At 50.1% G+C, this 18,533-nt stretch overlaps 1 protein-coding gene across 7 annotated transcripts; it reads left to right on the plus strand.

Moving 5' to 3' along the window:
• The first annotated feature begins 30 nt into the window (after positions 1-30).
• NSDHL (NAD(P) dependent steroid dehydrogenase-like) lies at positions 31-15,697 on the plus strand. 7 transcript variants are annotated; one of them, XM_064670288.1, is made up of 8 exons: positions 31-116; positions 1,677-1,726; positions 4,751-4,912; positions 6,594-6,740; positions 7,999-8,127; positions 9,585-9,727; positions 13,226-13,328; positions 14,083-15,697. In XM_064670288.1, exons 2-8 carry the CDS (start codon positions 1,706-1,708, stop codon positions 14,416-14,418), a joined length of 1,041 nt encoding a protein of 346 aa, XP_064526358.1. In that variant the 5' UTR covers positions 31-116; positions 1,677-1,705; the 3' UTR covers positions 14,419-15,697. The 7 variants fall into 7 exon arrangements, with proteins under 7 accessions (XP_064526358.1, XP_064526357.1, XP_064526355.1 ...); XM_064670287.1 differs by having other exon boundaries at positions 83-116; positions 1,595-1,726; XM_064670285.1 differs by lacking the exon at positions 31-116 and adding an exon at positions 153-166.
• The last annotated feature ends 2,836 nt before the right edge of the window (positions 15,698-18,533 follow it).

The raw sequence follows: 18,533 nt of genomic DNA on the forward strand, positions 1-18,533 counted from the left end.
CGGCCCAGGGGAGGGGCGGGGTCGGGGAGTGGGCGGGGTCTGAACGGAGGGGCGGTGCTGATTGGTGGAGGACAGGTGGGGGGCGGGGCCGGGGCGCGCTAGGAGCGGCGGCGGCGGTGAGAGGGGAGGGGGCGGCACTGGGAGGGACTGGGAATACTGGGAATGGGTCTGGGGGCTGCCGGGGGGGGGCGTGGGAAAGTGGAAAGGACGAGGAGGGGCTGCGGGAAGGGGATGGGGGCAGTGGGGAGCGTCCTGGGGGCCGTGGGAAAGCACGTGGGGAGGCTCCTGGGGGTTGTGAGGAAGGTCCGGGGGGATGTGGGAAAGATCCTGGGGGCACCAGGGAAGGTCCTGGGAGCAGGGCGAAAGGTCCTGGGGGCTGTGGGAGGGTGATGGGAGCAGTGGAAAGGTCCTGAGGGCCGTGGGAAAGGACATGGGGGCCGTGGGGAGGGTCGTGGGGGCCGTGGGGAAGGTCCTGGGGGATGCGGGGAAGGTCCTGGAAGACATGGGGAGAGTCCTGGGCGATGTGGGAAGGTCTTGGGGGCTTTGGGGAAGGTCCTGGAATTAGTATGAAGGTCCTGGGGGGCATGGGGAAGGTCCTGGGGGGCATGGGGAGGGTCCTGGGCCATGTGGGGAAGGTCCTGGCGGCTGCACGGAAGGTCTTGGGGGCTGTAGGAAGGTGATGGGAGTAGTGGAAAGGTCCTCAGGGCCATGGGGAAGGTTGGGGGGGAGTGAGGGAGATCCTGGGGGATGTGAGGAAGGTCTGGGGGGCTGTGGGGAGGACATGGGGGCCGTAGGGAGGGTCGTGGAGGCTGTGGGGAGGTCCTGGAGGACACAGGGAGGGTCCTGGAGGCTGTGGGAAGGTCCTGGGAGTGCTGGAAACAGTTCTGGGGACTGTGCAGAGGGGATGGGAGCTGTGGACAGGACGAGGGCCTTGGGAAAGGAGCTGGAGGCCCCTGGGAAAGGTCCTGAAGGACAATGGGGAGGGTCCTGGGAGCTGTAGAAGGGCACAGGGTTGTGGGAAGGACCTGGGGGCTGTGGGGAATGTCCTGGGGGTCATGGGCAGGGTCAGGGGGGGACTGGGAGACATCCTGGGGGATGTGTGGAGGGTTCTGGAGGCCATGGGCAAGGTCCTGGTGTTCTTGGAAAGGTCCTGGGGCAGTGGAAGGGTTGTGGGGGTGGTCCTGGGGGACGTGAGGAAGGTCCTGGTGTTTTTGGAAAGATCCTGGGGGATGTTGGGAGGGCCCTGGGGTTTGTAGGGAGGTCTTGGGGGGCTTTGGGGAAGGTCTTGGGGGTGATGAGAAGGTTCTGCAGGCCATGGGGAGGATCCTGGAGGATGTGGGGAAGGTCCTAGGGATTGTGGAAAGGGCACTGGGGAAGGTCCTGCTGTTTTTGGAAAGGTCCTGGGGGCACTGGGAGGCTCCTGGAGGCCATGGGGAAGGGTCCTGGGAATGTGGGAAAGGTCCTGGAGGCACTTGGGAAGATCCAGGGGGATGTGGGGAAAGTCTCTCTCTGTCTCCAGCACATCCATTGGCTTATTTTTATTTTTTTTTAGCAAAACAAGGAGAATGAACTCTCTTTTTTCATCTTTCTCCAGCATAACAGGTTCAAACCTGGATTTCTGGATCCAGAAACGTGGGATTTTATTGTGAAGAAGAAAATATCCTCCTTTTTTGCAGGAATCTGGTGGACAGACCTCACCTCAGCCATGGCCACACGTCTCAGATCGGTGAGTTGAGCCCCCAGAAGGGGCTTTAAGAAGATTTGTCCTGCAAAAAACACCTTCTCATGGACACTCCTGAACATCCTGAGACTGATCCCGCATTAGGGATAATTCTGGAGGGGGGTAATGGGGTTTTCCAAAGAGTAATTTGCTGCTGTTGGTGCCAAAAAGATCCAGAAATGCTCCAACTCCCCCAGTGGCTTTGTCAGTGCTGGAGACTGAGTTCTTCCAGGATCATTCCCAGATGTTTTATGGCCCAGTTGAGGTCCCTGAGATCTCCTAGGCTGTTGTTCCCTCATTTTGTGGTCCCTACATTAAATACAAAAGGTTGGGATATGGAAAAAGTACCATTTTGCTTAACACAGAGAAGATTTGGTATGTAACTCTCAGGAGTTATTTATTATTATTATTATTATTATTAATTATTATAGTTATAACTAATATATATTATATAATTTATATTGTATTCTATAATATAATAATTATAGCATTATAGTTATTATTATTAACAATTTATTGGGCTGTTCTGTCTCTTTACCTGAGGTTCTTAGTTATGAATTTCTGCCTTGTGAGGCATTTTCTCACTAATTCATAGGAAGTTGATGCAAGACCAGGAAATCTGGGATATTTAGGAAGCAAACAACCAAAAAAGCCACTTGGAAAGACTGTCAGCAAACTGTTGTGTCTCCACAGCCCTGCTGGGGTAGAATTTGTACCCTAAAATCAATGTATTCATGGGCAGCTTGGCTTGCTACACACTTTATACTCTGCAATATCAAATTAGAGAGAGTTTATATGTAAAATTATATTTAATTTTGGCTGTCCCATCCCTGGAAGTGTCCAAGGCCAGGCTGGAGCAACCTGGGCCAGTGGAAGGTGTCCCTGCCCCTGGCAGGGGGTGGAACTGGATGGGCTTTAAGGTCCCTCCCAGCCCAAACCCTTCTGGGGTTTTATGGTTCCTAAACGTGCTCTGGAGCTGCTTTGAACCCTGTGCAGTGGCTCTGAGGTGCAGAGGCAGAGGGCAGCATTGTGCTGCATGAAAGCTTTGGGGCACACAGCTGGGGCAGTTTTTGGGAAGAACACACTGGGATCGTGGGATCCCGGAATGGTTTGTGGTGGAAGGGACCTTGAGGAGAGAGGATACAGGGGAAAGCAAGGAAAAATAATGATGGGATGGAGCTGCTGCCTTTTGAGGAGGAGCTGAAACAGCTTCTGTCCCCTCTTTGACCAAATCCTGCCACGGTCACCACTAAAAATGTTCCATCTGAACATTTCCAGGGATGGGGACTCCACTCCTGCCCTGGGCACCTGAGCTGGACAACCCTGTCCATGAAGAAATTTTCCCCAAATCCAACCTGGCACAGCTGGAGGCCGTTCCCTCTCCTCCTGTCCCTTGTTCCCTGGGAGCAGAGCCCGACCCCCCCCAGGGCCCCCCCTCCTGTCAGGGGGTTGCAGAGCCAGAAGGTCCCCCCTGAGCCTCCTTTTCTCCAGGCTGAGCCCCCCCAGCTCCTCCTCACAGGATTTATGCTCCAGACCCTAATCAGACCCTGCTTTGCATGTCCCATCCTAAATAACTGGTTCTGCTTTGATGTAACTGGGGAAACTCCTGGAATTTCTCTGCAGCAGAACCTTCCTTTAAGGATGTGACACTTAGAAACTTCTGAACAATCCTTGTCTTTGTGTGGTTCCAGGGGGTTAAAATTGCCTCCAGCTCCATAGATAAACCCCCACCTCTGCAGTTGTGCAGCAACAATAAGGAGTAAATGTGTTTCCAACCAGGACAGAACATTCTTTGTCCAAAGGCTCCCTCAGACTCAGGGTTTGGATGTTCTGTGCTGGGGAGGTCCTTGGTCTCACTCCAGTTACAGAGTGAGCAGACAGGAATCTGTTAATTAGTGCCTGTGACCATTGATTTAAAAAGCTTAAAAAGATAAAGGAAGAACTAATGACTCCAAAGGGCAATCCTTGCCTGTACCTGGGTGCTTTCTTGGCTTGGAGGAGCCTGAGTGTCACAGGCTCTGATACAAAAATCTGCAGTTTGAATATTCTGAATCATCTGTGCCCTGGGGCTGAAGGAAATCACAGAATCATCATAAAATCCTAGCCTGGTTTGGGTTGGGAGGGACCTTAAAGCCCATCCAGTTCCACCCAGGGACACCTCCCACTATCCCTGTCCAACCTGGCCTTGGACACTTCCAGGGATGGGGCAGCCAAAATTAAATATAGTTTTATATATAATTTTACATATAAACTCTCTCTAATTTGATATTGCAGAGTATAAAGTGTGTAGCAAGCCAAGCTGCCCATGAATACATTGATTTTAGGGTACAAATTCTACCCCAGCAGGGCTGTGGAGACACAACAGTTTGCTGACAGTCTTTCCAAGTGGCTTTTTTGGTTGTTTGCTTCCTAAATATCCCAGATTTCCTGGTCTTGCATCAACTTCCTACGAATTAGTGAGAAAATGCCTCACAAGGCAGAAATTCATAACTAAGAACCTCAGGTAAAGTGACAGAACAGCTCAGTTGATTGTGCTCCTGAGAGTTATGGCCCAAAAACCTCTCTGAGCTGGGGAAAATGGTACTTTTTCCATATCCCAACCTTTTGTGTTTAATGCAGGGATCACAGAATGAGGGAACAACAGCCTAGGAGAGCTCAGGGACCTCAACTGGGCCACAGCACATCATAAAACATCTGGAAATGTCTGCACCTTTTTGTTGGCTCCCTTCGAACTCTGTTGGCTTTGCCATCCGGGCAGGGTTTGTGGGAGCAAATCCTCTTTTCCTTCTGTCCTTTTGGGCCTCTTGGGTTAGGGGGGTGAGGCAAAGCCCTTCCCAAATCCAGCCAGTGTGTCTGAGCTCCTGAGTCACTGTGATGACCAGTGGAGGAGTCTCTGGGTGCCTGAATTTTGACTCCTCCGGTGGAGCTGCGGAATTCCAGCCCGTTAAGATCCTGGGAAGTTCGGGTGGGTTTCCTTGGGGTGTGTGTGGTTGTTAAGGGGGTTTGCCTCCCCTCTCTGGCTCCCTGCAGGCTGGCAGGAGGTGCACTGTGATCGGGGGCTCGGGGTTCCTGGGGCGGCACATGGTGGAGCAGCTCCTGGCCAGGGGTTACTCCGTCAACGTCTTCGACATCCAGCAGAGCTTCGAGAGCGACGGAGTGAAGTTCTTCCTGGGAGACCTCTGTGACAAGGAGGTACAGACCCACAGGGACAGCCTGGCACTGGGCATGTCCCCAGGGCTCAGTGCTGGCCCAAGGGCTGATTCACTTCATCAGTGGTTGGGGGAAGGGGTGGTGGCTCCCCAGCGGGGTCAGCGCAGGAGGGGCTGAGCCCTCAGAGGACTTGGAGAAGCTTGGGGAGATGGGCAGGGAAGAACTGTCTGGAATTCAGCAATGCCAAGTGCAGGGTCTGCAGCTGGGGAGGAACAACCCCGGGCACCAGCACAGGCTGGGGGGGACCTGCTGGAGAGCAGCTCTGGGAGAGGGCCCTGAGGGTCCCTGAGCCAGCAGCGAGCCGGGGGGGACAGGAGGCCAGTGGGATCCTGGGGGGCATTTGGAAGAGCACTGGTTGAGGAAGGGGATCCTGCCCCTCTGCCCAGCCCTGGGCAGGCACATCTGCAGGGCTGGCCCAGCTCGGGCTCCTCAGCACAGCAGGGCCAGGGAGCTCCTGCAGCGGGGCCAGCGCAGGCTGCGGAGATGCCCAAGGGATGGAGCAGCTCTGGGAGCAGCAAAGGCTGAGGGAGCTGGGGCTGTTCAGCCTCCAGAGCAGAGCCTGGAGCCATGGCTGGAGGAGCTGCAGGGAGGGGGCAGAGGATGGCCCAGGCTCTGCTGGGGGGGCCCAGCAATGGCACAGGAGGAACGGGCTGGAATTGATGCCCAGGAAGTTCCTCCTGGACATGAGGAAGAACTTCTTTGCTGTGCAGTGACCCAGCACTGAACAGAGACCAGAGAGGGTGTGGAGTCTCCCTCACTGAGGTTATTCCAGACCCATCTGGACACGATTCATGTGCTCTGGGCTGGCCCTGCTGGAGCAGGGAGGTGGCACCAGCCTGACCCATTCTGGGAAAGGATGTCTGGTTAAACGGGTGTTGGTTCCACCACTGAGCCTTTCCCAAAACTCTGACACACCTGGAGGCCCTGCACAGGTTGGAAAAGGGGTTGCAGACGTGCCCCCCAACCTTTCCCTGGGGTGAAGCCTCAGCACTTCTCCATGGAATCATCTCAAAGGAACAGCCCTGATATCTCTTGGAGCTGCAAAGAACAGACCTGATTTCTGTCTGAAGCTTTGCATCACTGTTGGTTTAGACACTCAGTGTAATTACAGCCCCTGTGCTAGTTGCAGGGGGGCTCTCCCAGCTCTCCTCAGCTCCATGAGAACGGCACAGCTCGTTATTCCCAACAGTCAGGGCAGGCTGAGGCCTCCTGAGGGTGAGCCAGGTGAGAGACACCTCCCCACCTGCCTGAACACCACAGCTCAGGGCTTTGGGACAGTCACCTCCAACAGGGCCCTGGGGAACTGGGAAACTGCTGCTTCCTGAGTGTCCCAACTCCTGGCTCCAGGGAGTTCTGAGTCTCCTACCTACTGATGATATTCCAAGTAGTTCAGCCTAAAAAGCCTTCAGCTCTGGAGGAGTTCTGAGGTTCTTCTCTGGAAAGAAGGGTTGATGTAGAGTGTGTTTGCCCATCAAGAGGAGAGGGCACTGTGAAAATCCTGGATGCAAATCCTATTCCAGCTGCCCACCTTTGGGGAGGGAACATGACTGAAATTTCACAGAGTGTTTCCATGAAAAAACTGTCTTTTATTTCCTTCTTATTAATTTTTTTCCCTGCCCCGTGGCTGTTGCTTCATTCCCGTCTCCCGTGTTGGATCTCCCAGGCTCTGCTCCCAGCTTTGCAAGGCGTGGCCGTGGCCTTTCACTGTGCATCCCCAGCACCTTCCAGTGACAACAGGGAGCTGTTTTACAAGGTGAATTTTATGGGAACCAAAGCAGTCATTGAGGCCTGCAAAGAAGCTGGAGTGCAGGTAAGGCTGGAAAAGCACGTGGACACTGGAGTGGACTTTATAACACTTGCACTATGGACCAATTTCTGTCCAGTTTAGGGCTCTGAGAGAATCAATTCCTACTTGTTCCATGAAAACTGGTGGGAGACACACTCCTGCTTAGTGTTGGATGGAAACTCAATCCATGTTTGCCACAGAAAACCTGCATGTTGCAGTCTTCCTGACTGCAGGAAAAGCATCCCTTCAAATCTGTCCTGCCACGCTCCTGGGAATCACCCAGGGGAGAACCACACCTGGCAAGTGGCTTCTTTCATGGGACAGCTCCAAAGGTGGCTTTTCCAGCAGTGGAAATATCCATGGCATGTATTCCCTGTCTGAATTCTTTGCCGTGTAACGAGAGGGAACACACTTGGGCCACAATCTCGGTGTAATTTGGTTTAGAAAATCAGTTGCCCTCAAAAGAAAGAGCCTGAGGAAAGCAGGAGACTGCTGTTGAGCAGCCTCAGATCGCAAGCTGAATTTCCTCCTGGTGGCCTTTTGATACCACAGGAGTTTTCACTTCAGTTCTCAGCAAATCTGCCAGCCCAGCACACGGGAAGATCCCGTTATCCCAGGCAGTGATGCAGCTCCAGAGGGTTTTGTGCAGTGTCCACGGACAAATCCAGAAGGGATCACGTTCAGAATTTCTGCCTCTCACAGCTGGGGTTGGTTGGTGGGTTTTTCTTTCCCCCTGGTGTCATAAGGAGATGGGCCATGTGGTGTTTCCCTCCAGGCTGTGTCTGGATTCTGTGGGAGCAGAACCTGTTGGATCCAACCATCTCTTTCTGACAATGTCCATTTTCTCCAAGACCACATGTCTCTGATTGCTCAGAGCTTTGAATCCACTTGGCTACATTTTTATCCAGCAAAAACATCCAAGATTTCTCTTTTTTGGTTCAGACTCCCGTGATCCTGTTACTGTGAAGATGAGCAAATCCATCCCAAACCCACTAATTTGTGTTAAGTTTTACAGTGTTCCTTTACACTCTGATTTCCCTGGGGATGTTTTCCCCTGCCTGGGGTGTTTGTTGGAGTGTTTTGATGTCCTTTAGGTGGCACAAAACCCTGTGACAGAGCCACAGTTTGAGCTCATTTTCTCTTGGCCTTGTTCTTCTAGACTCAGTTCATTCTCTGTAGGATCAGTTGGTTAAACATTATTATTGTCTTTACTCAGCCTTCATAAAGGATAACCCTCCTGTCTTAGGCTTCAAACAACTGTTTTCTCTGCCATCCTTTGCAGAAACTGGTGTTAACCAGCAGTGCCAGTGTAGTTTTTGAGGGCACAGACATCAAAAATGGATCAGAAGACCTCCCTTATGCACAAAAACCTATTGACTACTACACAGAGACCAAGATCCTCCAGGAGAAGGTATTTGCCATTGTATCTTGTGGTTAAATTGTTATTTTTCAATGTATTAACTTAATAATAAGAGACTAAAATTGTGTTGTGCCATAAATTACCCCTGAAGTTGAATGAAATAGTGTCTTACACCACCCAAGTTGGCTCAGAACTGGCAGAGGTGTCACTTCCATGGCATGAAAATGCCACTTCTTAGCTTTAAGCTTTGGTTTAAGAGCAGCTGAGGGGAGTTTTTTGTCTCCTCTGCTCTGGGAGGCTGTTTCAGAACCCCATTTTCCTGATTTGCAGCCTGAGTTTGTGAACAAGGCCCTGGGGAAGGAAAAGATGGGAATGTGGGCTGAGCTGAGGAGCACACCAACCTAATAAAGCGTTGTCAGCCAATGCTCTTGGCCATGCACTGAAATATTATTGTTCAAAAACACCTAAAAACTGCCCCTACATCTGACAGTTCACTGCTCTGCATGTTTGCACATCCCCAATATCTGTTGTGTTCCATGTTCTTTTTGCTGCAGCATTTGGGGTTTAAATATGGGGCAGCAATGTTTTAAATCAACCTGGTGTTGAGCCTTTTCCCATGGCGTGGCCTTTCAATTGTGGAAAGAATCTGGGCTTGTTGTGCAAGAAGAATTCAGAGTTGCTTCTGTGCTGGTGCTGCCAGCGTGTCCCTGAGGCCTTCAAGGGCTTCTCTCCAAAAAAGCTGAATTAATTTTAATTGTAAAAGCATCTGTGCTTTCACAAGCACGAGCACTCTGCGCCGAGGAGGGGAAAGCTGGGGAGCAGCAATCCAGTGCAGGGTAATTCTGGCTCCATTTGGGGTGAGATGCAAAGTATTCCCTGTGGTTTTGGCTGGGCCTCGATCCTGGGGTTCCCCAGAAATCCCAGCTGCTGTTGGGAATGAGGAGGATGTGTTGGTTGGAAGCTGCCAAGGGAATTCAATCCCCTTCAGAGCTCCTTTGCTGGACATACTCAGCTCTTGGGGCTGCCAGAGAGGTGGGCTCAGCCCCTCCTGAAGGAGATCCAGGAGGTTTGGGGTGGGAATGGCTGATGGGAGGGACAGAGGTGGAATTGCTGAGTGTCCTCCTCTTCTCCAGCACAAGGAGTTCATGGAGTGAAGGAACTTGGAAAACCTCTGGGTTTTATGGTGTTAAATGGGAGAAGCAAAGAGTTCCCTTCCTTTGCCTGGCAATTCCTGAAGTGTCCAACTGGTTCTTGTCTGGTTTTTCTCCTCAAAGAGAAGTGGGAGAAGAGCTGGGAACAAAGGAAGGATCGTTTGTAGAGCTGGGAACAAAGGAAGGATCATTTGTAGATCTGGGAACAAAGGAAGGATTGTTTGTAAAGATGAGAAGGGGCAATAATTCATCCACTGGGGTCTTCCCAAGGGGATGGGAGCCCAGCTCACTGAGTGAGGAGCTTGGAATTTCCCTTCCCAGCCTTTCTCCCGTTTGGATTCTCTTCTTTCCCTGCAGGAAGTGCTCAGTGCCAACGACCCAGCCAACAATTTCCTCACCGTTGCCATTCGGCCCCACGGAATATTCGGTCCCAGAGACCCTCAGCTGGTTCCCATCCTCATCCAGGCAGCCAAGAGGGGCAAAATGAAGTTCATCATTGGGTGAGCGAAGCTCAGGCATTTTATTGCTGTGATAAAACCTACAAAAAGCCCTTTTGAGAGGGCATAATATTCCTTTTTTCCACTTTTGATATTAATTTAAAAATATCATTTTATTATTTTCATTACTGTAATTAATAATACATATTATATCTTATGTTGGGTCTGATTATAAATAATATAAATTACATTAATACAATATTCTGATAATAAATAATTATTAAATATGTTATTAAATATTTATTAAACATATTTAAATATATTTAATGAATATATTTAATATATACTTATTATTTATTATTATAAATTATTATAAATTATAATTATTATAAATTATTATAAAGTCAAAATATAATATTATTATAATTATAAATTACAAATTATTATAATAAATTATTATAAATTATTATTATAATATTAGTATTCGTTATATAAATATTTATTAAATAAATATATTTAATAAATGTATTAAAATATATATTTAAGTATATTTATTATTAAATATAATTAAGTAGCAATTGTTTTAAACTATTAGTTATTAATAATTATTTTTAATATATTATTATGTTTAATAATATATACTGTGTATTATTATAGAATATATACACTATTAATATAATATATAATTATGGTTATTTGTTATTATTAAATATTATTAAATATGAATTATTTTTATTAATGAAACCTTTTATATTAGTTTTTAAAATATCGATTTTTTTTCCACTTCTTTCTTTAAAAATCCTCCTTGGTTGGGGGTCCATCCCCTCAGGTGCTGAGTGTTCCCAGTGCCAAAGGAACATCCCTGAGGGAAGCTGGCAAGGCTTTAGCTCTCTGAGGAGCTGTGCCATCAGATGTGAGAGCTCAGATAACTCACAGGAGTTTAATTAATACCCACTTTTGGTGTGGAAGGTTGTGGCAATTCAATAACCTGTGAAATACTCCAAGTATTTGACTATTTCTGAGGGTAGGATCAAAGAGAGCTGCCTTGTCCTTGAGCCCCTTGCAGAGCTTCCAGTGGAGCACTGGAGGTTCAGGGCAAGAAGTGGTTGAGGTTGGTTTGCTCTGGAAAAGAAAAGTGCTTTTTAATTAAGAAGGGATTCCATTAAGTGGATTTTTATTCCATGTGGGGGCCTGGTTTGTGTGGTTTTAGGCATGTTTTTAGGCGTGGTTTTAGATATGGCTTTTGGTGTGTTTTTAGGCGTGGGTTTAGGCATGGTTTAGGCATGGTTTAGGCGTGGGTTTAGGTGTGGTTTAGGCGTGGGTTTAGGCATGGTTTAGGCGTGGGTTTAGGTGTGGTTTTAGGCAGGTTTTAGGTGTGGTTTCAGGCGTGTTTTAGGCATGGTTTAGGCGTGGTTTTAGGAGTGGTTTTAGGAGTGGTTTTAGGTATGTTTCAGATGTGGATTTAGGTGTATTTTAGGTGTGCTTTAGGTTTGGTTTTAGGTATGGGTTTAGGTGTGCTTTAGGCAGGTTTCAGGCGTGGTTTAGGCGTGTTTTAGTCGTGGTTTCAGGCGTCGTTTTAGGCATGTTTTAGGCATGGTTTTAGGCAGGTTTTAGGTGTGGTTTCAGGCATGTTTTAGGCAGGTTTCAGGCGTGATTTGGGCGTGGTTTCAGGCATGGTTTTAGGTGTGGTTTTAGGCGTGCTTTAGGCGTGGTTTAGGTATGTTTTAGATGTGGATTTAGGTGTATTTTAGGTGTGATTTAGGTGTGCTTTAGGTTTGGTTTTAGGCGTGTTTTAGGCATAGGTTTAGGTGTGCTTTAGGTTTGGCTTCAGGCGTGTTTTAGGCGTGGGTTTAGGTGTGTTTTAGGCAGGTTTCAGGCATGTTTGGGGCGTGGTTTCAGGCATGGTTTTAGGCGGGTTTTAGGAATGGTTTAGGCTGATTTTAGGCGTGCTTTAGGCGTGGTTTAGGTATGTTTCAGATGTGGATTTAGGTGTATTTTAGGTGTGCTTTAGGTTTGGTTTTAGGTATGGATTTAGGTGTGTTTTAGGCAGGTTTCAGGTGTGGTTTAGGCGTGTTTTAGTCGTGGTTTCAGGCGTAGTTTTAGGCATGTTTTAGGCATGGTTTTAGGCGTGTTTTAGGCATGGTTTCAGGTGTAGTTTTAGGCGTGTTTTAGGCGTGGTTTTAGGCAGGTTTTAGGTGCGGTTTCAGGTGTGTTTTAGGCAGGTTTCAGGCGTGATTTGGGCGTGGTTTCAGGCGTGTTTTAGGCGTGGTTTCAGGCATGGTTTTAGGTGTGGTTTTAGGCAGCTTTTAGGTGTGTTTTAGGCAGGTTTCAGGCGTGGTTTTAGGCGGGTTTTAGGAGTGGTTTAGGTGTGGTTTTAGGTATGTTTTAGGTGTGGTTTTAGATGTGTTTTAGGTGTGGTTTTAGGTGTGTTTTAGGCAGGTTTTAGGTGTGCTTTAGGTGTGGGTTTAAGTGTAGGTTTAAGTGTGGGTTTAGGTGCGGTTTAGACAAGTTTTAGGCATGTTTTTAGGCGTGTTTTAAGTGTGCCTTTAGGTGTGCCTTTAGGTGCACTTTAGGCGTGGTTTAGGTGTGTTTTTAGGTGTGGTTTAGGTGTGTACGTGCACATGGTCTTGGGGTAGAAGGAAGGAAGAGAATAATTTGATGGGGTTTTGGCTGTTGGGTTTTTGATTTAGGGTTTTTTTTGGTTCTGATTCTCCCAGCTCACTCCTGAATTGATGTCTCACGTTGATCTGTGAGCAGCAAACCTGCCCAAACTCCAGGTTTGGGCTGCAGCAATCCTGGTTTTATGGCCAAGTGATTGTGGGGATGGGTTGATTTATTTTGGTTGGTTTGATTTCAGACTGAAACAGGAGGGTTAGAGGGGATACTGGGGAGAAATCCTTCCCTGGGAGGGTGGTGTGGCCTGGCACAGGTTGCCCAGAGAAGCTGTGGCTGCCCCATCCCTGGAAGTGTCCAAGGCCAGGTTGGAGCAGCCTGGGCTAGTGGAAGGTGTCCCTGCCCATGGATGAGCTTTAAGGTCCCTTCCAACTCAAACCATTCCATGATTAATTGGACTCTGAGCAGATGCATTTTCTGTACCTGCCTCAAAGTAAGATTCCACACAGTGGGTTGAATCTGTTCCAGCGGGGGCTGAATTGGCTTGTTGAGGGAGTGACTTAGAATTCCATGAGCCAAGACGTTCCTAATTGGAAGCTTGTCCTGAAGTGACATTCTCTGTGCTGGTTCCCCCTGTGCTTCTGTTTGTTCTGCTCCCCAGACCTGGGGGATCTTGGCAACCTGGGAGGTTTCAAACTGGTGCTGTTACAGGAATGTAAACTTGGAGGGCAGTGGCAAAGTTTCCTTTCCTTGGTCTCCAAAATGATATGTAGTGATTCCACCCCCCTGGCAGGGCATGGCCTGAAATTGCAGCACAAAAGAGTGGGAAAAGATAAATAAAGAAACTTGGGATAAATCTTTCCTGGGTGAAAGTCCTTCCTTTTGCCACGAGCAGCTTTTCAGCCCGATGTGCCTTAGGGCTGAAATTCCTTCTGTTTGTGTTTCCAGGGATGGAAAGAACCTGGTGGACTTCACCTACGTGGAAAACGTGGTCCATGGGCACATCCTGGCTGCGGAAAAGCTGCAGACAGGCTCTCCCCTGTGTGGGAAGGTGAGGAAGGACCTTGGGATGGGAGGGGAGGGGGTGTCCCCAGCCAAACTTCCAGCTGGGGTCCTGAGTTCTGTGTCCTGACCATCCCTCCTGGGGATGAGAGGAGCTCCACACCCAGGTGGGTCAGGTCTGGCCATGGCTGAATGGTGAATGGTTGTCCATGTGGTGTCCCTTGTGTGCCACCACATCACAGAATCCCAGAAAATTCCGAGTTGGAAGGGACCCACAAGGATCATCAAGTCCAGCTCTTGAGAGAAGAGCCCATCCAGGGGATGGCACCCGTGATGTTATCAGCACCAGGTTTTAACCAGCTAACATGGGCTAAGCTGGATGAACATACTTGGATTTCATGCTGGAAAACCCCTTGTGACAGGAGATCCAGGCACAGCTGTGGGCACACATGGAAGCTGTGGGCACACACAGAGGCTTTTAGGTCAGAGGTCAGAACAGGAGAAACCTGGGCAGCTTTTCCTGGCCCCACTTGTGCTTTAATGCGTTTGCTCTGTGCTGTGTCAGTCAGTTTGTTTGACATTTATGAGGAATCTCAGCCTCTGGAGTGTCAGAAGGAGCTGTTTCTTGGCAAAGAAGAGGCTGATCCCTCTTCACCCAGAGGTGGTCAGTGCCAAGCAGCATGTCCTGAGAGATGTGCTCTTGCCCAGCTCAGGGGTGAACACGAGATGGGCCATCACTGAGCCAAATTTGTGAAGCCCAGGATGATTTTTCTCGCCTGGCTTCTCATCTCCTTCTCTTCCAGGCCTTTCACATCACCAACGATGAGCCAGTTCCCTTCTGGGCGTTCATGTCCCGCATCTTGACCGGCTTGGACTACGACCCTCCCAAGTACCACATCCCCTACTGGCTGGCCTATTACCTGGCCCTGCTGCTGGCCCTGCTGCTGGGGCTGCTCAGGCCCCTGGTGACCATCAAGGCCACCTTCACCCCCATGAGGGTGGCCCTGGCTGGGACATTCCACTACTACAGCTGCGAGAGGGCCAAGAGGGACATGGGGTACAGGCCTGTGGTGGGGCTGGAGGAGGCCATAGCCAGGACCCTGCAGAGCTACCCCCACCTGCGCCGGGCCAGGGCCTGAGCAGCCCTGCAGGGACCCCTTCCAGCTTGATTTTCCATGATTGCTGTGATGTCTTGCCGTGGGCACTGAAGGAAATGTCACCAAGTCCCAGGAAGGGGGAGTTTTCCCCCCCCCACCGAGTTCCTCCTCGCCGTTACCTGGGCTGAAAAACCCTCACATAGGAGCTGTTCTAACAGTCCTTTGAGGTGACTTCTTGTTTTGAGCCAGCTGCTGAGCTCTCTGGACTGCGAAGAAACACTCTGCTGTGCCCTCTTCAGTCCCGAGGCAGCCCATCAGCATTCCTCCTCTCCTCTCTCCACCCTCGTCCCCATGTTTTGTTGCTGTGGTGACATCAGCCACCTCCTCTCAGAGCTGAGGAACCAAACCCTTCTCGTGGCTGGTCCCCTCTGGGCTTTGGCTTTGCTCTAGACAGGAGAAGCTCATGGCAAAAAGCAGTTGTGCCACCAGCTCTGGAATCATTGCAGCTCATTTTGTTTTCTCTCCGTGATTAGTAGGTGATTTGGCTTCTTCCTGAAGGAAACCTGAGGAAAGGCCTCTCTTTGTTTCTTTGGCCCTGCAGGAGCCTATTTCTGTTCCAAGAAGAACTCAAATAAATCACAAAGAGATGAGTTCCTAGTTTTCTGTGCCATCCCTTTGTGACCATCTCAGCACAACTTGGATTTGAACGATTCCCTTCGTGGGGGGAGAGCTCTTTGCTGTGGACTCTTCCCATAACTCATTTCCCACAAGAACTACAGTAGCTGGATGATCCTGCAGCACACAAAGCTCATCTTCTCTGACCTCTTATTGCTGGTCATGGTGATTTCTGTTGCTTTGACCACTTAGTCCATGAAAAAACCTCTTCTCCACATGGAATATAATGCAATGATCCCCAAGCTATTTTGTTTGACATGTGTATTAAGAGTCCTCTACCCTATAATCTTCCTAAGTGCTCCAGTTCTGGTATGCTCTTAAATGAAGGGTTTAGGGTAGAGTTGGAATTTCCCTCCATGCTGATTCCTGACTCCTGGGAGTTTTGGTGTTTCAAATTTCAGAATTATGGGAAGTACCTCCCTCAATCACAGAATCATTGAATCCTAGAATTCTTGGGGTTAGAAGGGACCTTAAAGCCCATCCAGTCCCACCACATGGGCAGGGACACCTTCCACTGTCCCAGGTTGCTCCAGTCTCCATCCAACCTGGCCTTGGACACTTCCAGGGATGGAGCAGCCACAACTTCCACCACAATGAGCCTTAACCTCCATCTGTGAGCTTGATCCTATAAAATTGGTTTTGTTTATCTCCTGGCTGTTTTTTGGAGAGTTTTTATGTTGGGCTTTTCTTCCTGGGAATTTTTGTGTGCTGCTTTAAGGGCTCATTTTACCAACCTTGGCCTTGATGTTGAAGTGACCTGGCCAGTTGCTTGGGCCAGTTCCTGCTGTTCTGGTCTGCACTGGTCAGCCAGCTGGTCCTCCTGGAAGCAGGGCTAGCACTGCCCTCCCACAGGGAGGTGGGGAGGGAATGGGGATGTGCTGGAGTGGAAGGATCCGGCACCGGCATCACCTGCAGTCAAACCACAGCAAAAGCACCTTTGGCCTCTAGATGGCATTTCCCAGCCAGAACTGCCTGGCAGCTCCAGTCTGTCCCAAAAATCTCTCTCAGTCCTTGGACACAATTCCAGGACTGTGCCTTAGGAGGCCTGTCAAGGTAAGGAAGGTCCCAACCAGAAGGGGCTCCTGAAACAAGAGGCGCTGGAAGTTGGAGTCAGCGGGATGGAAGCAGGAGGGGCACTGGGGTTTCCCTCACCCAGGGAGGGTAACCCAGAGGTTTTCTGGGATGGGGGGGAGCAGTTCCCCGGGCTGGGCAGGGAGGGAAGTGTTGTGTCACACCCGGGTTGGGTTGGTTGCTCTCCCTGTGTAATTAGGGCAGCTGCCAGAGCTGCTTCTGGCTGCTGAGGAGCTGCTGTTTCCCAAACACAAGTAAACAGGGATTGTTGCTTTGGTGGAACCTGACTCTAACCCTGGCCACAAAGCAGGAGAACCTTGCTTTATCCATAGCATCTCCCATCCCTGGTCCAGCCTCCTCCTCTCAACTCATTTTCTCACCCTAATGAGCATAAAGCTCATCTTATGTTTTCTTGGCCAAGCCGAGGAGATCCTTCTGTTCTTTCCTGCCTGGTATCCATTTGGTGGGACAGCTCTTCAGGACAGGAAGGGCATGGACCTGTTGGAGTGAGTCCAGAGGAGGCCACCAAGATGATCAGAGGGGTGGAGCATCTCTCCTATAAGAAAAGACTGAAAAAATTGGGATTGTTCAGCCTGGAAAAGAGAAGCTTCAGGGTGACCTAATTGTGGCCTTCCAGGACCTGAAGGGGCTACAAGAAAGATGGAGAGAGACTTTGGACAAGGATCTGGAGTGACAGGACAAGGGGGAATGGCTTCACACTGCCAGAGAGCAGGATTAGATGGAATATTAGGGAAAAATCCTTCCCTGTGAGGGGGGGGAGGCCCTGGCACAGGTTGCCCAGAGAAGCTGTGGCTGCCCCATCCCTGGAAGTGCCCAAGGCCAGGTTGGAGGGGGCTTGGAGCAGCCTGGGCTAGTGGGAGATGTCCCTGCCAGTGGCAGGGGGTGGGACTGGATGAGCTTTAAGGTCCCTTTCACCCCAAACCATGCTGAGATTCCCACCCTGGATGGTGTGTGTGACAGGGAGCAGGAGGCTGTGAAGCAAAATTGCCATTATCAGATTTTCCATCCAAATATCCAAGGCCAAGGTCAGGTGCAATCTGTCCTTGGTGGTAACACCCAACAGGAGCTCCTCAAGTCTTCAAAGAGTTCCCTGGAGCACTCTCACCAAACTTCTTATCTCTCTCACTCAGCTTTCCTGGCTTTTTCTTGCTGCAGCTCCTATTTTTGCTGACCTGAGACTGGTTTTGGCAGCAGGAGAGATAAAGGAGGGGTCTGTTGCTTATCCCAGAGAAATGAGAGGGAGGGAAAGGGAAGGAGGAATAGAAGTGCTTTTCTAGGTGGAGTTAAGGTAAGCAAAAACCCCTCTCACAGAGACATTGCTCAGGAGGGTTGTACAGTCTCGGGAATTCCTTGGGCTGTGGGGGAAGCTCTTGTCCACACACACCTTCCAGAAAGGAAAAGGGTGGCTTGGGTGTGATACCAGAAACAGGGAAGAGGAAAAATTGATGGAAAAGTAGGTGTCCAGTGAGCAGAAAAGCCCAGAGGGGAGCTCCAGTCCAGCCAGAGCTGGGGGTGCAGGAGGTGCCCAAGGCCGGGTTGGACGGGGCTTGGAGCAGCCTGGGCTGGTGGAAGGTGTCCCTGCCCATGGACTGGATGAGCTTTAAGGTCCCTTCCAACCCAAACCATTCCATTACTCCATGATTAACTGGGCTCCTGACAGTGATAAGCAGATGCATTTTCTGTGCCTGCACAGATTCCACACAGTGGGTTGAATCTGTTCCAGCGGGGGCTGAATTGGCTTGTTGAGGGAGTGACTTAGAATTCCATGAGCCAAGACGTTCCTAATTGGAAGCTTGTTCTGAAGTGACATTCTCTGTGCTGGTTCCCCCTGTGCTTCTGTTTGTTCTGCTCCCCAGACCTGGGGGATCTCGGCAACCTGGGAGGTTTCAAACTGGTGCTGTTACAGGAATGTAAACTTTGAGGGCAGTGACAACAACAAATTTCCTTGGTCTCCAAAATGATATGTAGTGATTCCACCCCCTGGCAGGGCACGGAGGGGGGCACAGAGGTCTGGGGGGAGGATCTTTGCATCCCATGGGAGCTCAGCGCCTTCGGTGACTTAGAAACACAGGGATCCACGGCACGTTCAGCGCTCCAAGAGCCTTTTGGGAAGCTGTGGAAGGGGATTTCTGTTGGCTCTGCAGATCCCTGTCTCTGTTCCCCCAATGTGCAGGCAGCAGCAGGCACTGGGCTGTTCCCACAGCTCCCAGCACCGTGCAGTGGGCTGGACTCTGCTCCCAGAGAATTCCTTCCCGAGTTTCGCTGGTGCTTGTGCAAGCCCCGGGAAGGTGCCAGGCCCAGGGGTGTGAGGGTGGTACAACCTGGGCCTTATTAGGGAGAGGGAAAGCAGCTCGTTTGCCTGGGGGCCCTGAGGAAGCTGCTGAGCTGGT

This window comes from Pseudopipra pipra, chromosome 13 (assembly GCF_036250125.1).
Source record: "Pseudopipra pipra isolate bDixPip1 chromosome 13, bDixPip1.hap1, whole genome shotgun sequence".
NCBI lineage: Eukaryota > Metazoa > Chordata > Aves > Passeriformes > Pipridae > Pseudopipra > Pseudopipra pipra.

What these genes read in the sequence shown, in the direction of transcription:
- NSDHL (XM_064670283.1), top strand. Translation starts at nt 680, where the DNA reads ATGGGAGTAGTGGAAAGGTCCTCAGGGCCATGGGGAAGGTTGGGGGGG. An exon ending in GAGACCTCTGTGACAAGGAG is followed by an intron (nt 4,913 to 6,593) that starts GTACAGACCCAC and finishes TGGATCTCCCAG; the next exon opens with GCTCTGCTCCCAGCTTTGCA. An exon ending in GCTCTCCCCTGTGTGGGAAG is followed by an intron (nt 13,329 to 14,082) that starts GTGAGGAAGGAC and finishes CTTCTCTTCCAG; the next exon opens with GCCTTTCACATCACCAACGA.